The sequence below is a fragment of the Andrena cerasifolii genome, chromosome 11 (genome assembly GCF_050908995.1).
Source record: "Andrena cerasifolii isolate SP2316 chromosome 11, iyAndCera1_principal, whole genome shotgun sequence".
NCBI classification, from domain to species: Eukaryota; Metazoa; Arthropoda; class Insecta; order Hymenoptera; family Andrenidae; genus Andrena; species Andrena cerasifolii.
In genome coordinates, this window is record NC_135128.1 from 4,534,637 (window position 1) to 4,556,708 (window position 22,072).

The window sequence follows — 22,072 nt, forward strand, 5'->3', positions numbered from 1 at the left end:
ATGTATAAAATAAAACGCCGTTTCATTTTGGTGTTTCAGATTACCTGGTAGATAAATATCGTGCACACCAACGAACGACGAATTTTGCGCGGCGTGATGGATCATCATGCATAACTTCTATATTTATGGTTAAAAATTAATATAAAAAAACCTACACCTTCTTCAAAGATGCCTTAAAACATGCGCCAAATTTCAGATGAATCGAAGCGCTGGATTCTTAAAAAAAAATCTCAAATTTTGCTATGTTTTTAGGGGGTTATGCCTACCTTCGAGGTCTGAAAGAAACATATTCGGGAATTTTGGGGGGCAAAACTTGAAGGCTTTTTTTAATCAAACCTTTATGTATTCGAAAGTGAACATGTTAAACTACATGCAGTAATTTTTTGCGGTGGAAAATATAATTAAATAAATGAAATACCAGCGATTTCCTGGCAGGAACTTTTTTTCAATAGTTTGCGGTGACCCGCACCCGCTCACTTCAGTCCATTTGAAACCGTCGCGTGGTTGCCGCAACAAAATGAAAAGTAGAAACAAACTAGGTAGCTACATTTCCCTACGCAATCAACAACCCCCGTGCAGAAGCACGCGTCGTCGTTCACGTCCACAGACAAATGATTCAATTAATCAAACCGAAAGCGAAGGGCGACGTATTTGTCAGCGCGTGGCTTCGCATAATCGACAGGAGTCGTGGGAGAAACGGCGGCTCCGCGCTGGACATATTCAGCGAGCGCGACTAATTGCCGATCCGGCTGAATCTGTATAAATCGCCCCAGCATTGCATCGACACCGCTAATTACAATAGCGATCCCCTTATCGATTTTTTTCGATCGCCACTCGCAAAGTGCCGCGAGCGAGCCACGGAGCGGTTAACGCGGCCGCTGATGTAAATTTCTTCTCGTGAAACTCGAGCGGGCCCGGTCACGGGCTTAGATTAATTGCCGCGATCTATACGATTGCCCCGTGTACATGAAATCGGCATCGCGCGGATCCAACGACTCCGCGCCTGGGTGTGCGCCGCGCCGGGGAATATGGGCCCGGTAGGCAGCGCTGAAAACGAGAACGGTTGCGGCTCTGGCACACGGGGAGACAATGCAGACATACGTTTATCTTCGACGCGCGTTGATTTACGAGGACACGATTAATCTTAGGGCGCATAACGTGCTCTACGATATGCACGGCCTCGATCTCTGCCGCGATCCACCGATTGCGCGCCGCGGACAGCGTTGCACAAAGGGGATTCGACTCTGCGCACAGCCTCCAACGAGTTCGTTTCTTTAATTAGTCGGCTGCTCTTGCTGACTTCACTTGCGCTGTTGGAAATTACTCCACAGAGGTAGAGAATTAATGTCACACTATAAGCACAACTATGGTTTATTATATGAACAATGCACAGTGTATCCACGTGCTAGTGTTATTTTATTAAGTATAAAGGTATACACGAAATAAGAACTTAAATTGACGAGTCAGAACACGATGTGGACGGCGTGGTCACATTTCTTAGACTGACTACGGTCGTCACTTTAGGATTCGGCCAAGACTCTTCGCCCTCCCCCTTTTACCTAGTTTGGGAAGACGCAGCCCCTTAAGGGGTTACGCCACCCTGAAAGTTTTGAAGAAACGATTCTTTTTTTTCTTTGCACTTTCTTATTACGTAAAGTTTTAAGAATAATTTAAGCCATGGTAGACGCAAAAATTCCCCAAAATAGCCGAGTTGTAGACTTTAAACGAGGCGCGGATGTCGATATTCAGCTGCAGGTGGCTACCATTCTACTTTTCTTCTTTTGCGTTTTTCTCGAAACTACATTTTTAAAAATGACCTATGAAATATCTCCAAAACTATTAGTCCGATTGAGTTCAAACTTGGCACGCATATTCTTAATAGTATTATTTACGATGTAGCATATCAGTTTTCCCATCCTGTACCCCATTCGTATATAATTAATAGTTTAAATTCGTTTTTTTCATGTGAAAAACGTATAATTTTTTTCACTTTGTTCTCATTTGTGCAATAAAATTTTTTTCTCAAATCCCTATGCTACATCGTAGGTATTTTATTAAGGAACACGAAAATCATCGGGTTTTTGATTTCAGACGAATATGTTCGTTATAATTCGTTAGGTTAGTCACGCGTGTAACGGCGGACGAGCTTCGCGGGAGAACAAATACCTCGGTCATTTTTTAATATTTTTGTACAGTATTTATACAATATATGCACTAATATATGCTCTACCCATAAGAAGAAAATAAATAATTTTCAAGCTCATAGTATCAGTAAAAAAAATTCGTCTAGTTTAGTGCTATTTCGAGCACCTCGGGGTGGTGTAACCCCTTAAGACTAAAAACCCTTACGGTGAGAATCGTTGAACTCCAACATGCGCGACTGTACTTCTGTGACTGCTGACAGTTGCCTGGATTATAGCTTGAAAATAAGTCACTAATGCGTGATTCTATGATATAAAAATTCAAGGCATCGATTTTATTCTTGAAGTATTTTTTTTTATTATTCTTAAGCGTCTTTATTGCACGAACAAAATGAATAAGAGAAAAGCAAAGGAGAACACTACTCTCGCAAAGGCGATTATATTCCAACATAATCTAAATTATAACTTAACCTAACTTATTTGGTGTAAAGAGGAGGTTAATGTAACGCGTTGTCGTTTGTTACTGTGTTCTACTATATTGTTTCCGCAGGATTCAGTTCACAATTTTCATGGTCTTTGCGTTGGATTCTAGGCAGGGCTTGAAAACTGTTATAATATCGATTTCGGTTTTCCAAACGGTTATGAAGAACCCTTTATTCTGAATAACTGTTATGAAGAACCGCAATTTCCAATTATTATCTCTTTCGGTTACGGTTCCTATTTCCCCCTCATATTGGTTCCATAATCGTTATTTTTTCGCTTCTATATCGGTTCGGAAACGGTTCCAGAATCCTTATAGAAACAGGAGAAACTTAACTTCCTACTCTGAATGCTATAGTGTGTGTGAATGTAAAAAATCTGTACCTGACTTATTAATTTCAACGCTTCATTAGAAATCAATGATAAGTATGTACAAATGTTTCTCCTTTTTCCATAGGGATTTTGTAAAAAAAAGTATGCACATACACAGTAATCTGCAGCTACAATAATTAACGATATCAATTAGGCAAAAGTCGAAGCAGATAATAGTTGGAAATTTCGGTTCTCCATAACAGTTATTCGGAATAATGTTTCTCCATAACCGTTTTAATCAGAACCTTTATATAACAGTTTCAAACAGTTACTTTCAGAACCGTTTCAAGCCCTGATTCCAGGCCTAATCTAGCAAATGCATCAGAATCTACGGATCGTAGGCATTCGGATAGTCTCAGCTGAATATTCCCTCTTCTACACCAATTACTCCCCTGGTTTCTGCTCGGCACCCGGGCAGTAATTAGTCTCCCAGGTAATTTGCAAAATCCCACCGAACCCGCCACGTTTAGAGCAAGCTGCGGTTAGGCGACTTTTGATGCGATTAAGTCGCCTAGAACGAGCCCTGTTCCGCCAGGTGGACGTGCATGCGAGTCTAATTAATTGAAACGGTTAGCATTAAGTAGGCCCGCGGTGCCATTAAATTTGCGAAATATCGCCTGTTGCACGCGCTAGTCGACTATCCCGGCCGCCGGTATGGGAGAGGATAATTTGTCTGCCGCGATCTATAGCGGGTATTAATTCCTTTATACGCTTTAAGTGACCTTTGATATCAAAGTTGCCACGGTGCACGCGCGCGCGCGCGCTTTAAAGCTGACTCAGATCGCTGCTAGATACGCCGGTGGGTGGTCACGTTTGGTATTTAATTAATTGAAATGTTCAGCGGCGAGCCGTTACGCTTTGATAGAACGTACTCGTAACAGGGACAAAATGTTCCTTCTGGTATATTGATTAGGTAGCTGCCTGCGCGGTGCCTGCCGGCAATTTGTCTCGGAATCGTTGGTAAAATACTAATTTCGAGGCTGGCTCGTTCGGCGAGATCCCGTTTTGGAAGTTGAAAGGGAGAGATATCGTGGACGTTGATCAGCTGACGGTTCGTTGGTGCGTTGGTAGCGGTGTACAGATCTGCCGCGTTAGAGGAGCTAGAGTGGATCTTGTTTAATTAATCGAATCAACAGTGAATAGCGCTGGTAGATAGATCTTTAACGTTGCATTCGCTGATTCGCGTGTTACCCGGCCGTAAGCCTGTTGCTTAATTCGAGGTGATATATTGTTTAAAGGATGCTAATTAGAAACTGTGTTCGCCGCACAGTGCCGCATGAGGTCTCTCCTTATCATTCCGTTGCTTTATTTTCTGCTGCGTGGCGGTTGCATTCTTCAGCCGCACGCGGCGTCAATATTTGTTCCGATTAAGATACTTATCGGCTGAAGAAATGTTGGGTAGTCGATTTATGAGTTCATCGGCTCGCAATTAAGAACGGGCATAGATTTCGTTCTGAATAAATCATATCTGGTCTGTTTAGGAATTCACGAGTAGGCATCGATGGAACTCTAACGATCAGCTGTTTTGATTAAAAATTCATTGAATTTCACAAAGGCCAGGCGACAATCTGATTTTTAAATAATTCCATTTAACCCCCTCCCCTTTAATCACCTTTTCACTTTGCAAGCAAAATCTGCGGCATTCCCTTAAAAAAAATAAATTCTCTCATTCTATACAAGTTGCAACCTTTCCCCAATTCAAACCTACAGTCCTGGAAATATTTACTGAATCATTCGAATAAACACTTACACCCCTCTCGCTGCAATATTATTACTACGAAAATATTATTGCAAAAATGTGTAGCTCGCTATTTCGGCCAACATAATTTGGACACTTAAATTTGAACTACTTAAATTTGAGTGATGCAATAAATATTCGCAGTAAGTACTGTAGCTCTCCATTAAGTTTACATCTGAAACGGATTCTAATTCCCCGCGACAAAAAAAATACGCGAAGTCTACCATGTAAAGGAGGCATTGAAAAAGGACAGATCTATTAGAAGCATGGAGAGTACATCTCTCGTTGGTCACTGCCATTTCCACCTGAAACACTGGCGCGCCAGTAAATCCTGCCGCTGGTCGCCAGACTTCCGGCATCGTGCATCGAACACCTTATAAACGGCGGGATTTTTTCGGAATTTTTCAGGTCGTGCGCCGACTTTATCCGCTCGTACATGGTCCAGATCACGCTCAGATACGCCGCTGGCCGGTAATGAAGGTACGTTTTAGTGACGTTCGCGATATACGTCGTAAACCGCCTCGTTAATTAACCAGCCCGGAACTCGAGCGCCATCACCGAGCGCTAGTAGAGCAATTATTTATTGGCATGTATGGCGACCCTTTCTATAAGCACTTAACTAACCACACGTTTCTGGCCGACGAACTAACAGGGTCGTCGTTAGGACACACAGAACCTTCGTTGTTCTCTTCCTTAAGTTTTTCTGCGAATGCTCTCCGCGCAGAACTCGCTGCGCCATGTCTGATCCTCCATTCGCCAGTTCACGCGTTGAAAGCCGCAGGTAAGTACACTTAATTCTGCACTCATACGGATTTTTTTTTACTCGATTTTGATTTACATAAGTCTAATAGTTTTTTTGCGCGATTTCTTTTGATGTAACATGATCGGGTAAATTTGCCTGTTTAAAAATCTGCAATTAATTATAATTGTAGGAAAAAGTATTCCCACTTATTTTTCCAGGAAATTGCTCTGAATTAAAGGAATTCTTAGTACATATTTGCTTTTAATTGCCGGTTTGATTAAGTGCACCTGTGCAGCGACAATCTTAAGTGACGCGGTGAGAAAAAAATTGATTTCCAGGTTTGACGATTTGTTTGAAATGCAAGCAGATTTCTTTACGCGCACTGTATTTTCTTTGCAAGGATCTTCGACAGAATTAAGCGTATAATTTTGTTGGCTTCCAATGTTTGCACCCGACGAAATTTTCTGCAATTTCCTCGATCACGGTGGCAATTGATTTTTTATCGATCTTCGGAGAATCTTTCGACGATCTTTGGAGGGTCAGAGAGTGGATATCCATTCGTTTGATTCTTTGGTAGGTTCCTTGCTGGTTTTCTCGCCGTTTCTCTCATTTCCTTGTTTCCCGTGACCCCCGCGTCTGTTGATTCGCCGAGAGCACCGTCACGTATCTCATGCCATCTTTCCTCCGACAAATCGCTATCGATCTCGATCGCGGTCGTGTAGGAACATTAGGCTGAAATTGCGCTATCCGTTTGACCCCGCTGCGGGATCGATCGCCGTGTCGATCTCGTTCCTTTCTACGTGGATTACACGCTTGTGCCGCGTCTGGCCTCGATCCTTGCTCGCGCTCTGTTCTCCTCTTCGAAATTCTGGGCTTCTGCCCTGATCAGCTGACTCTACCGCGTTGATGAGCAGAATGTAACGGAACCTTGAACATTGGTGGGATTTTATTGCGCAGCTCCAAAAAGATTTTTTTTTTCTATTTAACTTCTTATTTGAAACTGTGAGTTTCTTCCCTCGCCAGCGAACAAAATGTAACAGAAGCTTGAACATTGATGGGGTTTCATTGCCAAGTTTCGAAAGGAAAATTTTCTATTCAACTGCAACAATTAGAGCGTGTTCGATTATCATATGCTATGCATTTCACAACTCGTGAGAAATCGACTACGCAGAAGACACATTCTGTTCTGCAATTACTGGTCACTTTGAGTAGTTTTCTTTGGGGGGATGTTACAGTGAAAAAATACTTTGAGGGGCACAGTACGGGTTTTGAACAGTATTACGAAAAATGTGAGCATGGGTATCCTGTAACGTTACTTACTACTGCGAGTGTTTAGAAATTCTAGAAAAAATACTTGGGAGATTTATTAAGAATCTAATGTTGTCTACGCAAATTCAGGGCATTTTAGGTGTAAAGCCACCAATTAGTGATATACACTATTTTTTGCCGAATATATGTTTTAGTCAGCAAACAAAAATTACGTTGTAATCAGGAGGAAATCCCCTACATATTCACGAAGTTTCAGAATTTTTTGAATTTTCGGGGTCGGGATCTTCCCTCGATAGTAACAACTTACCCCAATGCGATGACAACTTGCCCCATAAAGGGGTAAGAAGTTCCGCTTCGACCAGCCACAAATAAATTATTTTATGAAACAGCTATTACAATATATTAAATACAAGCTTAAAATCATAAAATATAATAAATTTAACAAGAAATTAGTCAACAGTGAAGAGAATAACTACATTACTTTCTAGTCATTTTTTTTATGTTTTATCGAAATCGGAACTTTTAGCCCCGGTCTCCCCTGCATTCGTTTGAACACGTTCTGAGAATTAATATAGGTAATGGAAACTCTGTTCGCCTTATTTCGAACCATGATTCATAGCTTTCCTCTAAAGTCGAAACCGTGGAACAGTTCGGTCGGGCGCTGTTCTACGTGCACTTTACGTCGACATCGTTCGTGATGTTGCTCCGAACGAGCGACACAGAGTTAACCGAGCTAAAATACACGTGTGCATTGTCAACCGAGTGTTTAACGGCTGTCGCCGTCGCAGGGGACGTGCGCCGTAACAGATTCGCCTCGGATGCCGTCGCAGATCCAGATTTCGTGCGATGCGAAGGATGCAGCCGAGTTAATTGTGCTTTCATCGCGCCATAAAATTGTCGAAACGTCGGGGCAACAGGGGAGGGTGGTTGATTCGGATCGACGGTGACGTCAAACGAGGCGGTGTGAGGTTATTTTCAGAGGATTGAAGGCGGTTGGCGAGAGAGGAGAGGGGCGAGGTCGAGTCTCATGCGACGAGTTCGGGTCAGCTCGCTTTGCTCGCGCGATTCACCCACGCCACCCTCTTTTTCTTGGCGGTAACCCAACGAACGGTGTCGCCTTCGCGCTCGAGAACCCAGTCGAATCGCGTTTGGTAATACCGCGAAGGAAAATCTGTGGTTTCTTGGTCGAGCCACGATCCCTTTTCTTGTCAAACGCAGGCGCACCCTCTTTGCTTCTGCGCTTCTTTCAGATTTTTATTGTAGCTGCATGCGGGGTGTGTCTAGGGGAAGAGGGACGTTTGTGGTTAAGAAAGTATCGAGGGATTTCTGAAAAGTGTTCTTCTTGCAATTAATTGATGTTCATTTGGACACATGTGAAGTTACAAATCGGATGTAAGTTTTTTTTTAAGTATTAACCCATTTGCAACGGATGGGAGAATGGTCCTTCAAGTTTGCCTAGACCAGATTATCGACGACGGATTATTCCACCAAAGTGTTATTATTATTACAGTCAAAATTTGTTCGTCATACACGGTCATCTTCTGGTCTAGCAAAATGATGCAAATGGGTTAAGGAGATTGATATTCGAGGGTGAATGGAAGGGTCTAAAGAATTCTGGGAAATGGTCGAAAATAGATGTACGTTTCTCTGTCTGTGGTGATCTGAATTTGTACGAGGTTTTATCCTACAATTACTACGCGGAATAAACTATAATTTTGGTGGTATATGTGCATCAATTTTGAGTAAATAAAATTTACAATTTCAATGAAAAAATCCCGACCCTATAATGGTTAAGGGACTACATAGTACATATACCTAGGACTAGAAACACCAAGGTGAACTTCGACAATTTTTTGTATTCATTGAAAAGTATTTTTAATTTAAAAATCTTTATATGCATCTTAAAGTGCATACTTTAATGTAACAATTTTTTTTTTGTTTTGGATAAAAACTATCGGAGGTATTTTGGTTATCGCGGAAGCTATTTTGAAAAAACTGCCCGATGGAAATTGCTATTACCTATTCAATCTTCTTAGTTTTCGAATCAGATTCACACATTTGTTAGATTAAGGTATGTATTTTCAGATGCATACAAAGATTTTTAAATTGAGAAATATTTTCAATGGAAAACGCATTGTGAAAGTGCGCCCTGGTTTTTCTAGCCCTAGGTGTATGTTGGCCTCTTAAACTAGCGTTGCATATAGTCTCCCTACGAATCACGTTCGTCTTTGGCGTTTGTCTATAAATTTGTTAGAAACACTCATTGATATCGCATACGAACTGTGGCGAATGACTGTATACTATACCTCTCACGGCTGACTCGAAATCTCGCATACCACTTAAACATCAATGTACAGTGGGTGGCCAAATTATCATACTCAAACAAAAAGTTTTGAGATTTTGTAAGTTTAAGCGATGGAATAAAATAGATGTCTCGTTTCTAATGTTATAATATTATTTTTTAATACTAGTATATGTTTTTAAGAATGCAAATTAAGTACATTTAGGTATATAAATTTAAGACTATTTTGCACGAGAAATACTCAATATTTGGTGACTCCACCTTTAGCTTTTATGACGGCTTGGATTCGGCGTGGCATGCTTTCAATGCATTCTGTGGCTACTTCCTGCAGTTTTGGAATATTCTGCCATACTCTGATGATATTATTTCTGTCTTATTTGTAATAATTTCATCCCCACACTTTTAAAAACAAATGAGAATTATATATTGAAAAATTACTCACAATGTTGCCAGATGTTGTAGCTAACCAATAAATGAAAAAACAATAACATTCATGTATTGTTACTATAACCACAGCCACGACTTTCAGAAATTTTTACGAAAATGTTTTGAGTGTAATAATTTGGCCACCCTCTGTATATCCAAGACAGAGAAGTGTCACCATACACCTATCTACCTTAACCCCGAGAAATTTCAGTTATTATATTTGCCCCAGCACATCATTTCGTCCCTTCAGGCTCTGCACTATAAATTCCGAAATTGAATTAATCACGCACCACAAAAGAGAAGTAATTATCTTTGTACAGAAAACACGACCAGCAATAACACAATGCGACCAGTCCTTAAATATAATTCGAAACTGGAGGTATCGAAATAGAGTTTCTTAATGACGAAAAAGAGACACTTAAGTTGTTCTTACAAAAGCAACAAGAAACTATAGGTGCCCAGGAAATTATTTAACCAATTTACACAAAAAACCCAACCTGCTTAATTTTTCCACCCGGCCGCTTTACTACATTCACCTCCCAGCAGTCAAATCATTTTAAACCGTTGAAGAAAGCTTTACTACCCAAACAGATTTCATCCACGTTCCTCATCCTTCAAGAGTTTCTTTCGCGTAGCCGACCAAAGAGGCGTTTCGCCCGGCGTCGCGAGGATAAGCTCTTCACTCCGTGGAAGCTGTAACAAAATTCCCCCAGCCATTATCGCTGACTTATCCCGGCGTATCGAGTGTTTCGCATTTCGTAACGGCGAAATATCGTCATCATTCACGTCTTGTTAAAGCGGCCCCGAAGAAGGCGATGGAAATTTCTCTACACACAGCCCAGTGGCGCGAGTGGTAATCGTTGCTAATATCTGCCATGTAACGGCTATTACCATATTTCACCGGGACGTAGCAGTAAATTCTTTCGCAAAGTGCGCGAGTGGGAGCGTACAGGGCGTTTCAATCGGTCTCCACGGAGCCTTTGTCGTATCCTGAACCGGCGCGCTTTACCTCTTGCACTCTCCCACGTGGCGCTGCCAGACAGGCGAGGCAACCTCCGGATCCCCCGCTATTCGTTAGATCGTGATCTACCAAATGCCTCGAATATCGATCCCCCTATCTCCAGCTGGCGGTTGGAAACACTCTCGCTCTCGGTCGCCAGCGGAATCACGGCGACATCCATCTCGATCCTCCGGCTCCCATCTTCCTGCTTTCCGACCCAGAACCCCGCAAGACGAATGGCGTCTCGGGAGGGAAGCCGCGGGATCGTCTCGAAATCGATGGCCCTCGGTGTGCGCAGCGAAAGGGAACAAGAGCGATCCTCCGGTGGCACGCATATCGGGTTTCAATTGCCACGCTGGATTCACTCTCCACGCTAATTCGTAATCGTTAGCTGGATGTTCACTCGGTGCGTGCGCCGGCAGCCGAGATTATTTTCTAATGAGAGATGTGCGTGGAGGATTATTTATAGAATAACGCGGACGTCCCGACAAATTGCATAGGTGAGCGGCGGTAACCCAGCGCTCTGCCCAAGATGAATTTCTCGGCGGCGCGGGGATCTCGTAGATCATGATCCACGAAACGCACGGTGCTCGAGTTCCCGCGGGTCTCTGTTCGCCTCGGTTCGCGTGGGTGTCGGGCTTGGCGGGGTTCCAGGACTCGTGGGAGGCTGACCAGGCCTTATAGACTGACCTCAGCCTCTGACCTCACCCGAAATAGTCTCTCGGTTCCCTGGCTCGTTTCTCCTGCATTTCTATTTCGGAATTTTCCCCTCCTGCGCCACGGGGGACTGAGAAACAGCCGCGCCAGACGAACCAGGGAATTCTGGAATAAGTGCTCCCCCGTCTGACAGTTTGTGAATTGGAAATTTTTTTTGGGAACGGGGGATATTTGTCCACCCTGGGCGACGCTTCCTTGGCCGAACGAAGCGAGTTTTCGTTCGGTATAACGAGGAACCGCAGCTTCAGTTGTGGATGTTCAGCTTGGGGAACGGGCTACTGGTGGTAGTTTATTTGAATCTCGCGGAGCAGGTGATATGTAAATGCAAGTAATGCAGCACGAGTTATAAACGCGTGATAGTTCTCGGTGGTGAGTCCTTCAATGTTTCATTCATTTTAGACGAACATTCAGGTATGTTCAGGTATATTTAAATGTTCGAACGTGAACTCTTTATAGACTCGTTAGATGGTCAAGTTTACGTTTTTAAATATAGGCACCATTCGTCAGCGTGATCATGTTCCACGTCAAAGTCTAAATTCATTCTTCCTCATTTCTTCACTGAGGATTAAGGTCGTCGCCTTCGCATTTAACACCGTGGGATACATGCGCGATACTAGAATATCCATTTTGACAATGATTGAGTTCACAGTTCAGACTCAATGCGTCTTAAAACTTACTTCAGATCTAGATCAGTAGATGGTGTAGCGTCTACTTCAGGTGAATCTTCCTCAGTGAACGTGGTAATTGTTCCGAAGGGTGTGTTTCTCTGAAGGATCCACTCCCAACGAACAAACACAAGTGAACATCAACGAACCCAACATGCTTCTTGATAAGAACAAATGAGTTTCTTCAGTTACTTCTTCTTTACCGAACAATAAACTGGAATCTGTTGATCGGAACATCGACGAGCTGAGCCTTGATTGCTCCGATGCTTCAGTTTTGGATTCTAAAGTCGTCTCTGTTACCATTTACCATTACACTTGACGAATGTCACACGCGTGTCGAAAATACCTAGATGCAGCCGTCAGGGGGTGAAATCTCCCAAGGCATCTCTTCCCTGTACCCCTCAAACACGAGCACGCTCGATCACCCGGGCCCGTGAACAGTGACACGTGAGCCGCGCATCGAAGCAGTCAGATCGCCGGATCGTCCAAGGGATCGGCGTGTTCCGCGCGAAACGCCGCGTCGCCGTCGTCTGATCTCGGCGGGGGCTATTTTCAGAGGCGTCGTTTTTCTCTTTGGCGTGGACGGTAGCGAGCAGCGGCGAGGAATTATGACGTGGGCCGCGCGCTACGTGTAGGTAGGTAGGTAGTTCCATTAAGATGCAAATTCGCCAATAATTCCGCGGCGCGCGGCCGCCGCTTGTCGCCCCGCTCGCGTACCCGCTCGTAATCGTTCATGCGACCGGATCGAGGAGCACGTTTTCCAATTCCCCGTGCATCACAGGCGCCTACGACGCCCAGGAGTTAATTATTGTCCCGGGGATTTAATTGCCCGCCGTATAGCGATACCCCCTCGTTCCTTTTTACGCGACGAGGGTGCGGGGGGGTGGGTGCGGGAGGGGGTCGTAAACACAGGCTTCGTTGCGTGTGTGCCGAGGAGAGCTGGATTGTCCGCGGTGTTCTCTAGTATGTAGTACCAGTATCCGTTACAAGACGATGTAGCAGATGTTTGTTTGACCGATACTTGGCGCTGGAACGAAGGTATTGGGTGCCCCATCTTGGGATACACTCGCGTTGCTTTTCGTTGCGTTGCCGCGCGAGCTCCGACCGTCGATTTCATGAGTTGCGGCGTAAATTGTCTTTGGGGAGTTTGCGGATTTAAGGGGTCGTTCCGGTCAGCGCGCTGAACAATTCAGCGATTTTCCGCAATTTATTGCGACGAAAATAATTATAGTAATGGAATGAAACTTTTTTCTATTTATTAAACTACATTTCTACTGTAAATAAAAAATATAAAGGTAATACAATTATTGCTTTTCAAATGCTTTTGACAGTGGTCTTGATGGCATGTTCAAAAATTCATGCCTCGCTCGCGCAGGCGATTTCAGCTGTTAGACTTATCTGAACCCAAAAATCCAAACAGATTCTTGAGCAGTATGTCTGTCGCTATCGATCGGACTGTAATTAGTGATTTATTTTCAAAATTAGCAAAATGGCGGGCAAATATGCGAGAAAAATGTTCTTTCGGTTTTTTTCTTTTGCTATTTTCGATTTTAAAAGTAGGTTAGACTCAGTGAAAATACTTGGTTGTAGTCCCTGCGAGAGTCACGGGTGTGCAGAATAAGCAGTCGAATTTATAAACCAATCGGTTCGATGGATTTTGAGATTTTATCTTCACGACGTGGACAAACGACGTTTCGAGAAAAACGCGTTCAAAATTTTCATTTGTAGAGGCCGAGCCTCTGCACTGCTTACAAAATGCTTCTGTAGAAGCTAAAATAATCAGAATTTTTCCATGAAAATTTATCAGTACAATCTTGAGGATGTGTACTTTCGAAAAACGTTTTAAAAAAAGGATCCATTTTCTCCACCCGTCTAACCGGAATGACGCCTTAAGGAAAAAGGGCCCAAGTGGTAAACGTCCTTACGGGCCCATTTTCGGGAAAATGAATAGTTAGTTTACTAAAAAGGAGCTAAGTGTAGATCGCACAGAAAAAGAGTATAGTGTTTGAATAAAATCAATTTGTTTTAATATGGGTCCTTGGCGGGGCCTTCAAACTGCCCATCGACCGCCCGTTAAATGCGCCACTGTTTGGGGGAATGAAGATGATTAGTTGCACAGGATTTCGCTGGGATAGGTGAAGCTTCTTGGTTCTTGGAAGTCTATAGTGGAATGAAATTTAGATCAGTGATGTTGAAATTGTGAATTGTAGTTTGTTAAAAGTAGACAGGGTAGGTGTGTGGTTTATGAAGCTGCGGATAGTTGGGACTTATCGAGGCGAGCAATTATTTTGACGGAGTGCATGTTGCACTCCACTTGTGCAAGGATCGTTTCTCCATGTTTACATTCAAATCCTCGAAATTTGCATCCCAGTGCATAAATCCTGCAAAGCTCAGGCGCGAAATTGGAGCGCACAGTACGATCTGAATAATTCCATTTAGACTTTTGCGCAGTTCATTTAACGCCAACGACTCGGGATCGTTATAACACCTGTACAAAGTAAATCAGGCAACAGATTCGCTAATAAATTCCGCCGTCTATCCGCACTTTCCACGCAGATTGGATTGGCCAATGGGTATGTTAATAATCCCAGCGGACCTGTTTGAAAATTCTGCCGCCGACCAGCTTAAACGCTGATCGACGTAAAGCGCGCACTTTTAACCGCGCCGCGTGTGCGTGACCGGGGAGCATATTTCAATCTGTGATAGCGCGGTTAATATCATTGAGATATTCCCGCGGAACGCAAGCGCGCGCCCGCGCGTCTAATCTGGGAGTCGCAGTCACTTTAACAATCCTTCCTCCGGCTGGACAGCGCACGCGGTGCGCCTGAATAAGATGCTCTCGGCTTCATTTGGTGATGGAGAGTAATACAGTTTCGCGTTATGAATTATGCGTACGATGGCCGGTACACGGTGCAGCGGGGTTCTCGGTGTACGTGCAAACGTTCTTTGTGAGCGAGTACAAGGGGAGTTGGTGCTGGGCAAGGCTATCGCTTTCCCAATCTCGTAAGCCAATATCGCTTATTCCCTAAGAGTACGAAACACTTCTCGTGCTCTCGTATAAAGTCTCGCTCGGGGATCTCTGGCTGGCCGGAGGCTAACGTATATTTCCAGGGGTATCTAATTACTCCAACGACCTAAGCCCCGAATGCCTGCGCGACTAGACGACGACACCCACTTTGCACCAGGTTTCCTATCTTCAAAGTGAACGAGATCAGTTGCGCACGTGTTTCGCGGGCGCAGGTTGTGCGCTGATGGGTGAAATCATTGGGGGAGAAAGTCCAGTGGCGATGAAAAGCTGGACAGTAAGCTTCTGATAATTTATAGAGGTCTGGTTACCACAGTGGGGGATAGGGAGTGGCTAGCATGGGGGCTGAGGCGTTTCGAACGGGGTTAGGTTTAAATTTTGGGAGATTGTGCGGTAATAAAATAATAAAATAATCTCTAACGGAGTGATCCTATCACTGGAATATGTTCGCGCGGGAATGAGGCAGCCGACTGTGCAAGCAATCCTATTTTGTGGGCTAAAAACATAGCAAAATTTAGGAATTTTTTTTTAAGAGACTAGCATTTCGATTCAGCTGAAATTTGGACCATGTGTTTGTGCATCTTTGAGGAAGTTGCAGTCTTATTTTATTCATTTTGAATAATAAATATAGGAGTTATGCGTCACGCCGCGCAAAAGGTAATCTGAAATAGAAAAATAAAAGGGCGTTTTACTTTGAACATATGCAGCTTGAATTTGATGAACCAGAATACTGCTAAATTCTATACTTATTTTGTTACATAAGAAAATTGACGCAAAATTGGATAGCAAAAATTAAAGGTTCAGACCTTTCAGTTTGAAAACTCTGCACACTGCTCGATAATTTTTTTGTTTTTTGCTGGTTCATCAATTTCAAGCTACATATGTATAAAATAAAACGCCGTTTCATTTTTCTGCTTCAGATTACCTGGTATATAAATATCATGCGCACAAATGGACGATGAATTTTGCGCGGCGTGATGTTCAATCACGCATAACTACTATACTTATGGTTAAAAATTAATAAAAGAAAACCTACAGTTTCTTGAAAGATGAAATTCTTCCCCAAATGAATCATTCAGTCGAATAAAAATTTATTCGTTATTCTCGAGTAACTTCTTTTTTTCGAAATTTTTATTCGAACGTTTCCCAACTAATGCCCAACTCTGCTGAGCCGTCAGGATCAGCTGATAGTAGTATATCCTATTTTTAAGTTTCCATCTATTATAATAAAATGTGGTAAGTACGACCCTAAGGGTCTTTATGCCACTGCATAACAGGGGGTGGCCATCGGCGGGACGAGTCGCCCCCTGGTATGAAAAGTTGAGGACCCGCGCTCCGTGGAACGAATGTTAAGTCGCAGATGTTATCGTTCTACATATTTACTGGCCTGCGAGCCATCAGACCGTTCCAGATTAATGGCGCGATCGGTAATGAACGTGGCAGCGAGGGGCCACGGCAATCATGGCTTCTTGGTACCACAAATCCAGACTTCCTTGTGCCCTGGGGGCAGCGTCGCGTTATCGTATGCATGCGTGCGTACCAGGCGTCCATACGCATTATTATCAATATGACTTCATGTGTATGAAGCTTGCATGAGGCGTATATCCTTCCCGGGCGTTCTTTGATGTCGCCCGGTAACAGGGTTCACGGTCTGCTCGACTAGAAAGCCCCTTCTGGCGACCGTGTTGTATTAATGTGAAAGTGATCACTCGTTTGCTGCTAATGCAAATATTCATTCAGTTTCTCACAGTTTTGCCTTCAGTGCTGGCATTTGTACTCTGTTTGGCGACTTCCTTCCGTGTTGGAGGACAGCTTAGGATTCAGGTTGAGATAATGGGATTTATCGATGGTTGTTTCGAAGGGTGAGGTTATTCAAATGGATTTTGAGGAGGATAGGTTTTCTTTTGGTTTTTTTTATGGAAATGTTTCTTTGGTGCGCGTTGATAGTTTAAGGGTTAATGTAGTTAGATTCCTCTTGGGGATCGGGAAGTGTTTTCTGGGGGGTTGCCGCGGTTATTTTTAGTTGACGATTCTCAGCACTTATTTATTTTAATATCGTTACATTGCCATATTCTATTAATGATGTAATACTGATTTTTCATAAACGAGAAAAGCTGGTTCACACTAAATAAGATAATTAAATAATTATATTAAATATATTTAACTATACTAATTTAGAATTATATTGTGAAATACTTATTTTTAATGTGCTTTCTTTGCCTTATTAAATTTACCTTGCTTTATTTGCGGGGAGGGCGCAGTTTATTTAAATATTAGAAAAAGGAGTCGCGCCCGAAAATAGTTAAAAAACACTGGTTTAATGAATATTTTACCAATTCAGATGAACCGGATAGATGACACTCAGTTACAGAATCCTTAATAGGTATTCTGCTTCATTCATAGCGAAGGACAAACTGTTAAACTTGATCAAATCGTAAATTAATGTGAACCATCGCGTACACTTTCCCCGAGCTAGTCCTAACTCACGATTCCAAAGAGTTTGCTAAATAACACAATATCAGTACAATAATTTCTTAAATTATATTCAATCGTTCATTTTTAAACGAACCACATATTTTTCATTTGTGAGCGATAACAATGGTCCACTTTCTACTGGAAATATTCAACGACTACAAAATGAGGATCATTCTGCACGTTGTTTAAAATACTCATCTTCCCAGCAGATCCCTTTCACCACAATGGTACCAAGAAGCCACCTAATCTAATGCACATAAAAAGACGCCACGAATAACACATAACTACCCAGTAAAAGCGAAAAAGCGTGTGGTGACTGGCGGGCTTGAAACTCACCGAACAGAAAATTGAGAAGCTTGAATCGACGCAAACACCAACAAGATAGAATAATACGAAATCCAGTGACTTACCCGCGCGCCAGCGCGGATGGGTTCGCGGCAACGCGGCATTTGTTCCAATCTAAGCGGCCCGGGGTAATAAATATGCCTCTCTGGCTGATATAATGCGAGCGTGGGTTGGTACCACTGGAATCAGTCGTCGCAGCTGCTTGATTTACGCCATATGCCGCGATGCATCACGGTACTATCGTTCTGCTTGCATTTTGCCGACCGAAAATAGGTTCGGCCCTCGTAACTCGATACTTGTCTCTTTCCATTTCACTGTTCTCTTTCTCCCTCGCCCGTCCTCCCGTCTCTCTCGTCCTGGCGAAGTTTCTCTGGGATACGATCCGGAGCGATCCATCGCCCCCTAAATCCTCTTCTTCGTTCTTATCCCTCCCTCGGGACTCCATTATCAGGCGTCGTTTGTTTTCGAGGCGCAGTTCGCGGCACTTTCGATATGTTCTACTTCTGAAAGTCTGTTACCCTCGAATCTTAAGCCGGGGATCCACCTGAAAGCTATACCATGCTATGCTGGGCTATGCTAGGCTATGCTGAGTTTTAAAAAAATAAATTCATATTAAGTTTAATTAAATTCATATTTAAATTAATAGCCGCTTAGCTTAGCTGTTGGTGGAAATGGTTCCATAACTGTATTGAAGCTAATTTTTTCAAACTTAGCATGCCATAGCTTAGCTTACAAGGGGAGGACACCGCGTGGTAGACACCGATTTTTATGAGCCTTGGCACGATGGATCTATGTCGGGAATAAGTAAATAGGTGTCCGAGCGTTTCAGCCAATAGGCCTTAATAATAGAGATATTTACATGTAAATCATTAAAAATTTCAGAGTGGCCGTGGGGTGTTAGTGGGTATAAATCCCACACTACACTGGCGCCCGCGGGAGATTCCCTTCTGGAGGCGTCGGGGTGCCTTTTGAAGATGTCTCCACGTTAAAAAAAATTTATAAATTCTTTTTTATAAATTTTTTTGTTTAACTTGGAGAAATCTTCGGCTCGGCTCGCTTTTTCCGAGTACTTGAACAGCTCTAATGCACAGTGGTCGGGCGTATACAAGAGGAGTAGAAAAAACCTCATTAATTCAGCATTTTTCGATATTTTTTAATATATTTTTGGTATATTACTTCTTTAAATTATAAATTATACGCACCGTTATTTCAGACTCTAAAACATGATTTTGGTTGTGTATTTCTGAAAAGTATTTACGTCATACATAAGCGGATTCTGTACACATTTATAATACCTAATACGTATAATTATAAATATCCCCAAAAGTGAAAGGAAAATGTCGAAACTTTGGTTAGAAAGCTTTAAGAATGCAGCTAGAATACGAAAGGCCTACTTCAGATGCATTTTTCCCCTTATTAAAGAGAAAATCATGTATCAATTTCATTGGTAAAGGTAGGTTTCCCTATACGTGACTGGATGCAACGTAGAGAAATTGAAAGTCGATTTTCTGGAAAATGAAAGGCAATATCAAAATTTTTTATTCCTTTTTCTCGACTTACTTACTTGTTATAAGCCGAAAAGAAAGAGTAATTTTTTTTGATATCGCGCTTCATTTTGGAGAAAATCGGCTTCGAATTTCTTGACACTGTGTCTAGATACGTAAGTACAGGAAAACATACCGCGGCTGGCCAGTGCCTACGCAGAGGACCCCGCAGCTCTTGGGTTCAAGTCCCGAGGCTCTCTTTTTTCGCCAACACTATTTTCTTCGAAGTGGAGTACTGGTGGAAGCATGGTGCTGACACGAACGTCGACTTCTATCGCTGAGAAGTGCATTGTATGGTACTCGGTATTCTTTATTCCTGTCGAAAAAATGGGGACGCCAGCGCGCGGAGGTGAACCTGCCACGAGGAACAGGCTGTGTTTAATATTTCCAGGGCTGAGGAACGTCATCGATCCCATCAAACATCACGAAATGTCCGTTGAAACACGGTGCTCGAAAAGAACACTTTACGCGAACCAGTTCTCCCTCGTAAGTCGTGCGCTCGGTTCACCTGGGGACTGAACGGCGAGCTTCCTCCCAGCTGATACTCGTCCCGATGCAAAAGAGTGTATTCCGTGGCGCAAAGGACGGAATATCGCGTGTCGTTCTGCCCAGAGCATTTCAGCATTTTATGGGCACGGCCAGGGGAGCCTTGCCCGGCGCGCACGAGGTCGCCATCGCCGTGCAACGAGGTGGAATGGTTGTTCCACCCATTCCTTCCATTTACTCCTCCTTTTCCGTAACCTCTGTCGCTGCTGATCCTTCCTTGCAAGTGTCCAACCTATCCTTAAAATGAAAACGCATCACGAAAGCGTATATCATTCTCCAAACGTAACCCTGTTTGACAGCTTCACGGTAGGTAATCCCAGACGCTTTGTTTGTTAGGACCCATTTCCCCATGGACATCAGCTGATACATTAGGATCATCGATTCCTCCTCGTACGTTTGATTCAGCCACCCAATCCTGTACAAAGAAGCAGGTGGTGATCAGTAAACGATCTTATCTCGCTTCTTGGATATCTATGTATATGATACTTAACCCTACAGTGCACACGTGGGGCCTGACAGGCCCAAGTTCTCGTGATATTGAAAATGATTCAGATAACGATGACTTGTAGTGTTAAAGATATACTTGTTCAGTATTTCATTTCGTTGTTAGATAATTTTCTTAATAGAGATTGAGTGCAATAGATTACGCGTAGTCTACAATTTTTTTCTCTCAAAATTTCCATGCGTTTCTAAATTTGGAGATATGGGCCTGTGGGCCTCAACGCGTGCAATAGTGTAATTGGAATTTACATGTGCATTTTAGGGTTAAACCGGAAACTCAGCTGAGCTAAACTAAGCTATCCACCTGGCAGCTAAGCTAAGTTATGCTATGCTGTGCTATAAAGCATAAAAAACATAGCACAGCTTAAGTCAGCTTTTGGTGGAAACGGTTCCATAAAGTCGGGAATCCACCTAGAAGCTAAGCTATGCTATGCTATGCATTGCTATGCCATGCTAGGTTTTAAAAAAATTAGCTTCAGTACATTCTTATGGAACCGTTTCCACCAGAAGCTAAACATAGCATCGCAAAGCATAGCTTAGCTTAGCTTCTCGGTGTACTCCCGACTTTAGCCTAGCTTTCAAGTGGATTCCCGACTTTAAGGATATATTGATGTTAATTTTTTAAAACTTAGCATAGCATGGCATAGCTCAGCTTAACTTCCAGCTGAATCCTCAGCTTAACTTCCAGCTGAATCCTCAGCTTAACTTCCAGCTGAATCCTCAGCTTAACTTCCAGCTGAATCCTCAGCTTAACTTCCAGCTGAATCCTCAGCTTAACTTCCAGCTGAATCCTCAGCTTAACTTCCAGCTGAATCCTCAGCTTAACTTCCAGCTGAATCCTCAGCTTAACTTCCAGCTGAATCCTCAGCTTAACTTCCAGCTGAATCCTCAGCTTAACTTCCAGCTGAATCCTCAGCTTAACTTCCAGCTGAATCCTCAGCTTAACTTCCAGCTGAATCCTCAGCTTAACTTCCAGCTGAATCCTCAGCTTAACTTCCAGCTGAATCCTCAGCTTCAGAAGACTTCCTCCGAATCGCGTCCAAATTGAAGACCGCAAACATTTTTGAAAGCGAACCCAGATTTATGCCCACTGGTGTGCATCTACCAGTTATGGATATACTTTGAAGAATCAAAGTCCTCTCCGCCGTTTCTCCCCCTGGCCCCCTCGTTTCCTTGGCCACTGTCGCTGCTCTTCGTGGTTCGACCTCCATGGACCGGTTTCGACCCGTGGCTACCGTCGTCAATGAAAAACTCGACTTATGATAACACCGCGGGCTTCGAGGGGAGGCTTGGATCCACCCAAGGTGGCCACGCGAGGGGGCAAGGGGTGGTTAGGCACTCTGATTGGACTCGCCGACGTCGATCGGGGCCGCTGTAATTACTAATTGCCACCGTGCCTTAATTAGCGATTCACGTCGCTGGTTCATCAGCGTTTTCTTACCCCGGCCCGCCACTTTCTTCCTACGGTCCAGAACCGTTTTTCGATCGGGATTCGCGAAAGCCGGCCGATTACGGACGTTTCTGCGATCCGCGCTGGGCGGCGGATACGCTTCGAGGGGCACCGGGGGGGATTCCCCATGCGCGGGGACCTTCCTGCTCCGCGATTGCTTCATTAGACAGGTGCACCTGCGCCGCATCCTCTCGGCTCCCGTCCCTTACCGTCGGTTTCGGCGTCGTTATTGCCTCGTGTCCTCTTCTCTGTGGGAATGATACTTCCTCGGGGCGCGTCTCGAGGTGGCGAGAGTTTTATTCGATTCCTGCCACGCGATTTGCATAGTGGTCCG

At 43.5% G+C, this 22,072-nt stretch overlaps 1 protein-coding gene across 2 annotated transcripts in view; it reads left to right on the top strand.

Moving 5' to 3' along the window:
* Nucleotides 1-5,139: 5,139 nt before the first annotated feature.
* The window catches only part of LOC143374557 (uncharacterized), a 443,017-nt gene continuing 426,084 nt past the window's right edge, over nt 5,140-22,072 (top strand). For both annotated transcript variants that reach the window (XM_076822785.1, XM_076822786.1), the window contains exon 1: nt 5,140-5,211. In XM_076822785.1, coding sequence (XP_076678900.1) covers nt 5,206-5,211 — 6 coding nt within the window. In that variant the 5' untranslated portion in view covers nt 5,140-5,205. The remainder of the gene's footprint in view (nt 5,212-22,072) is intronic.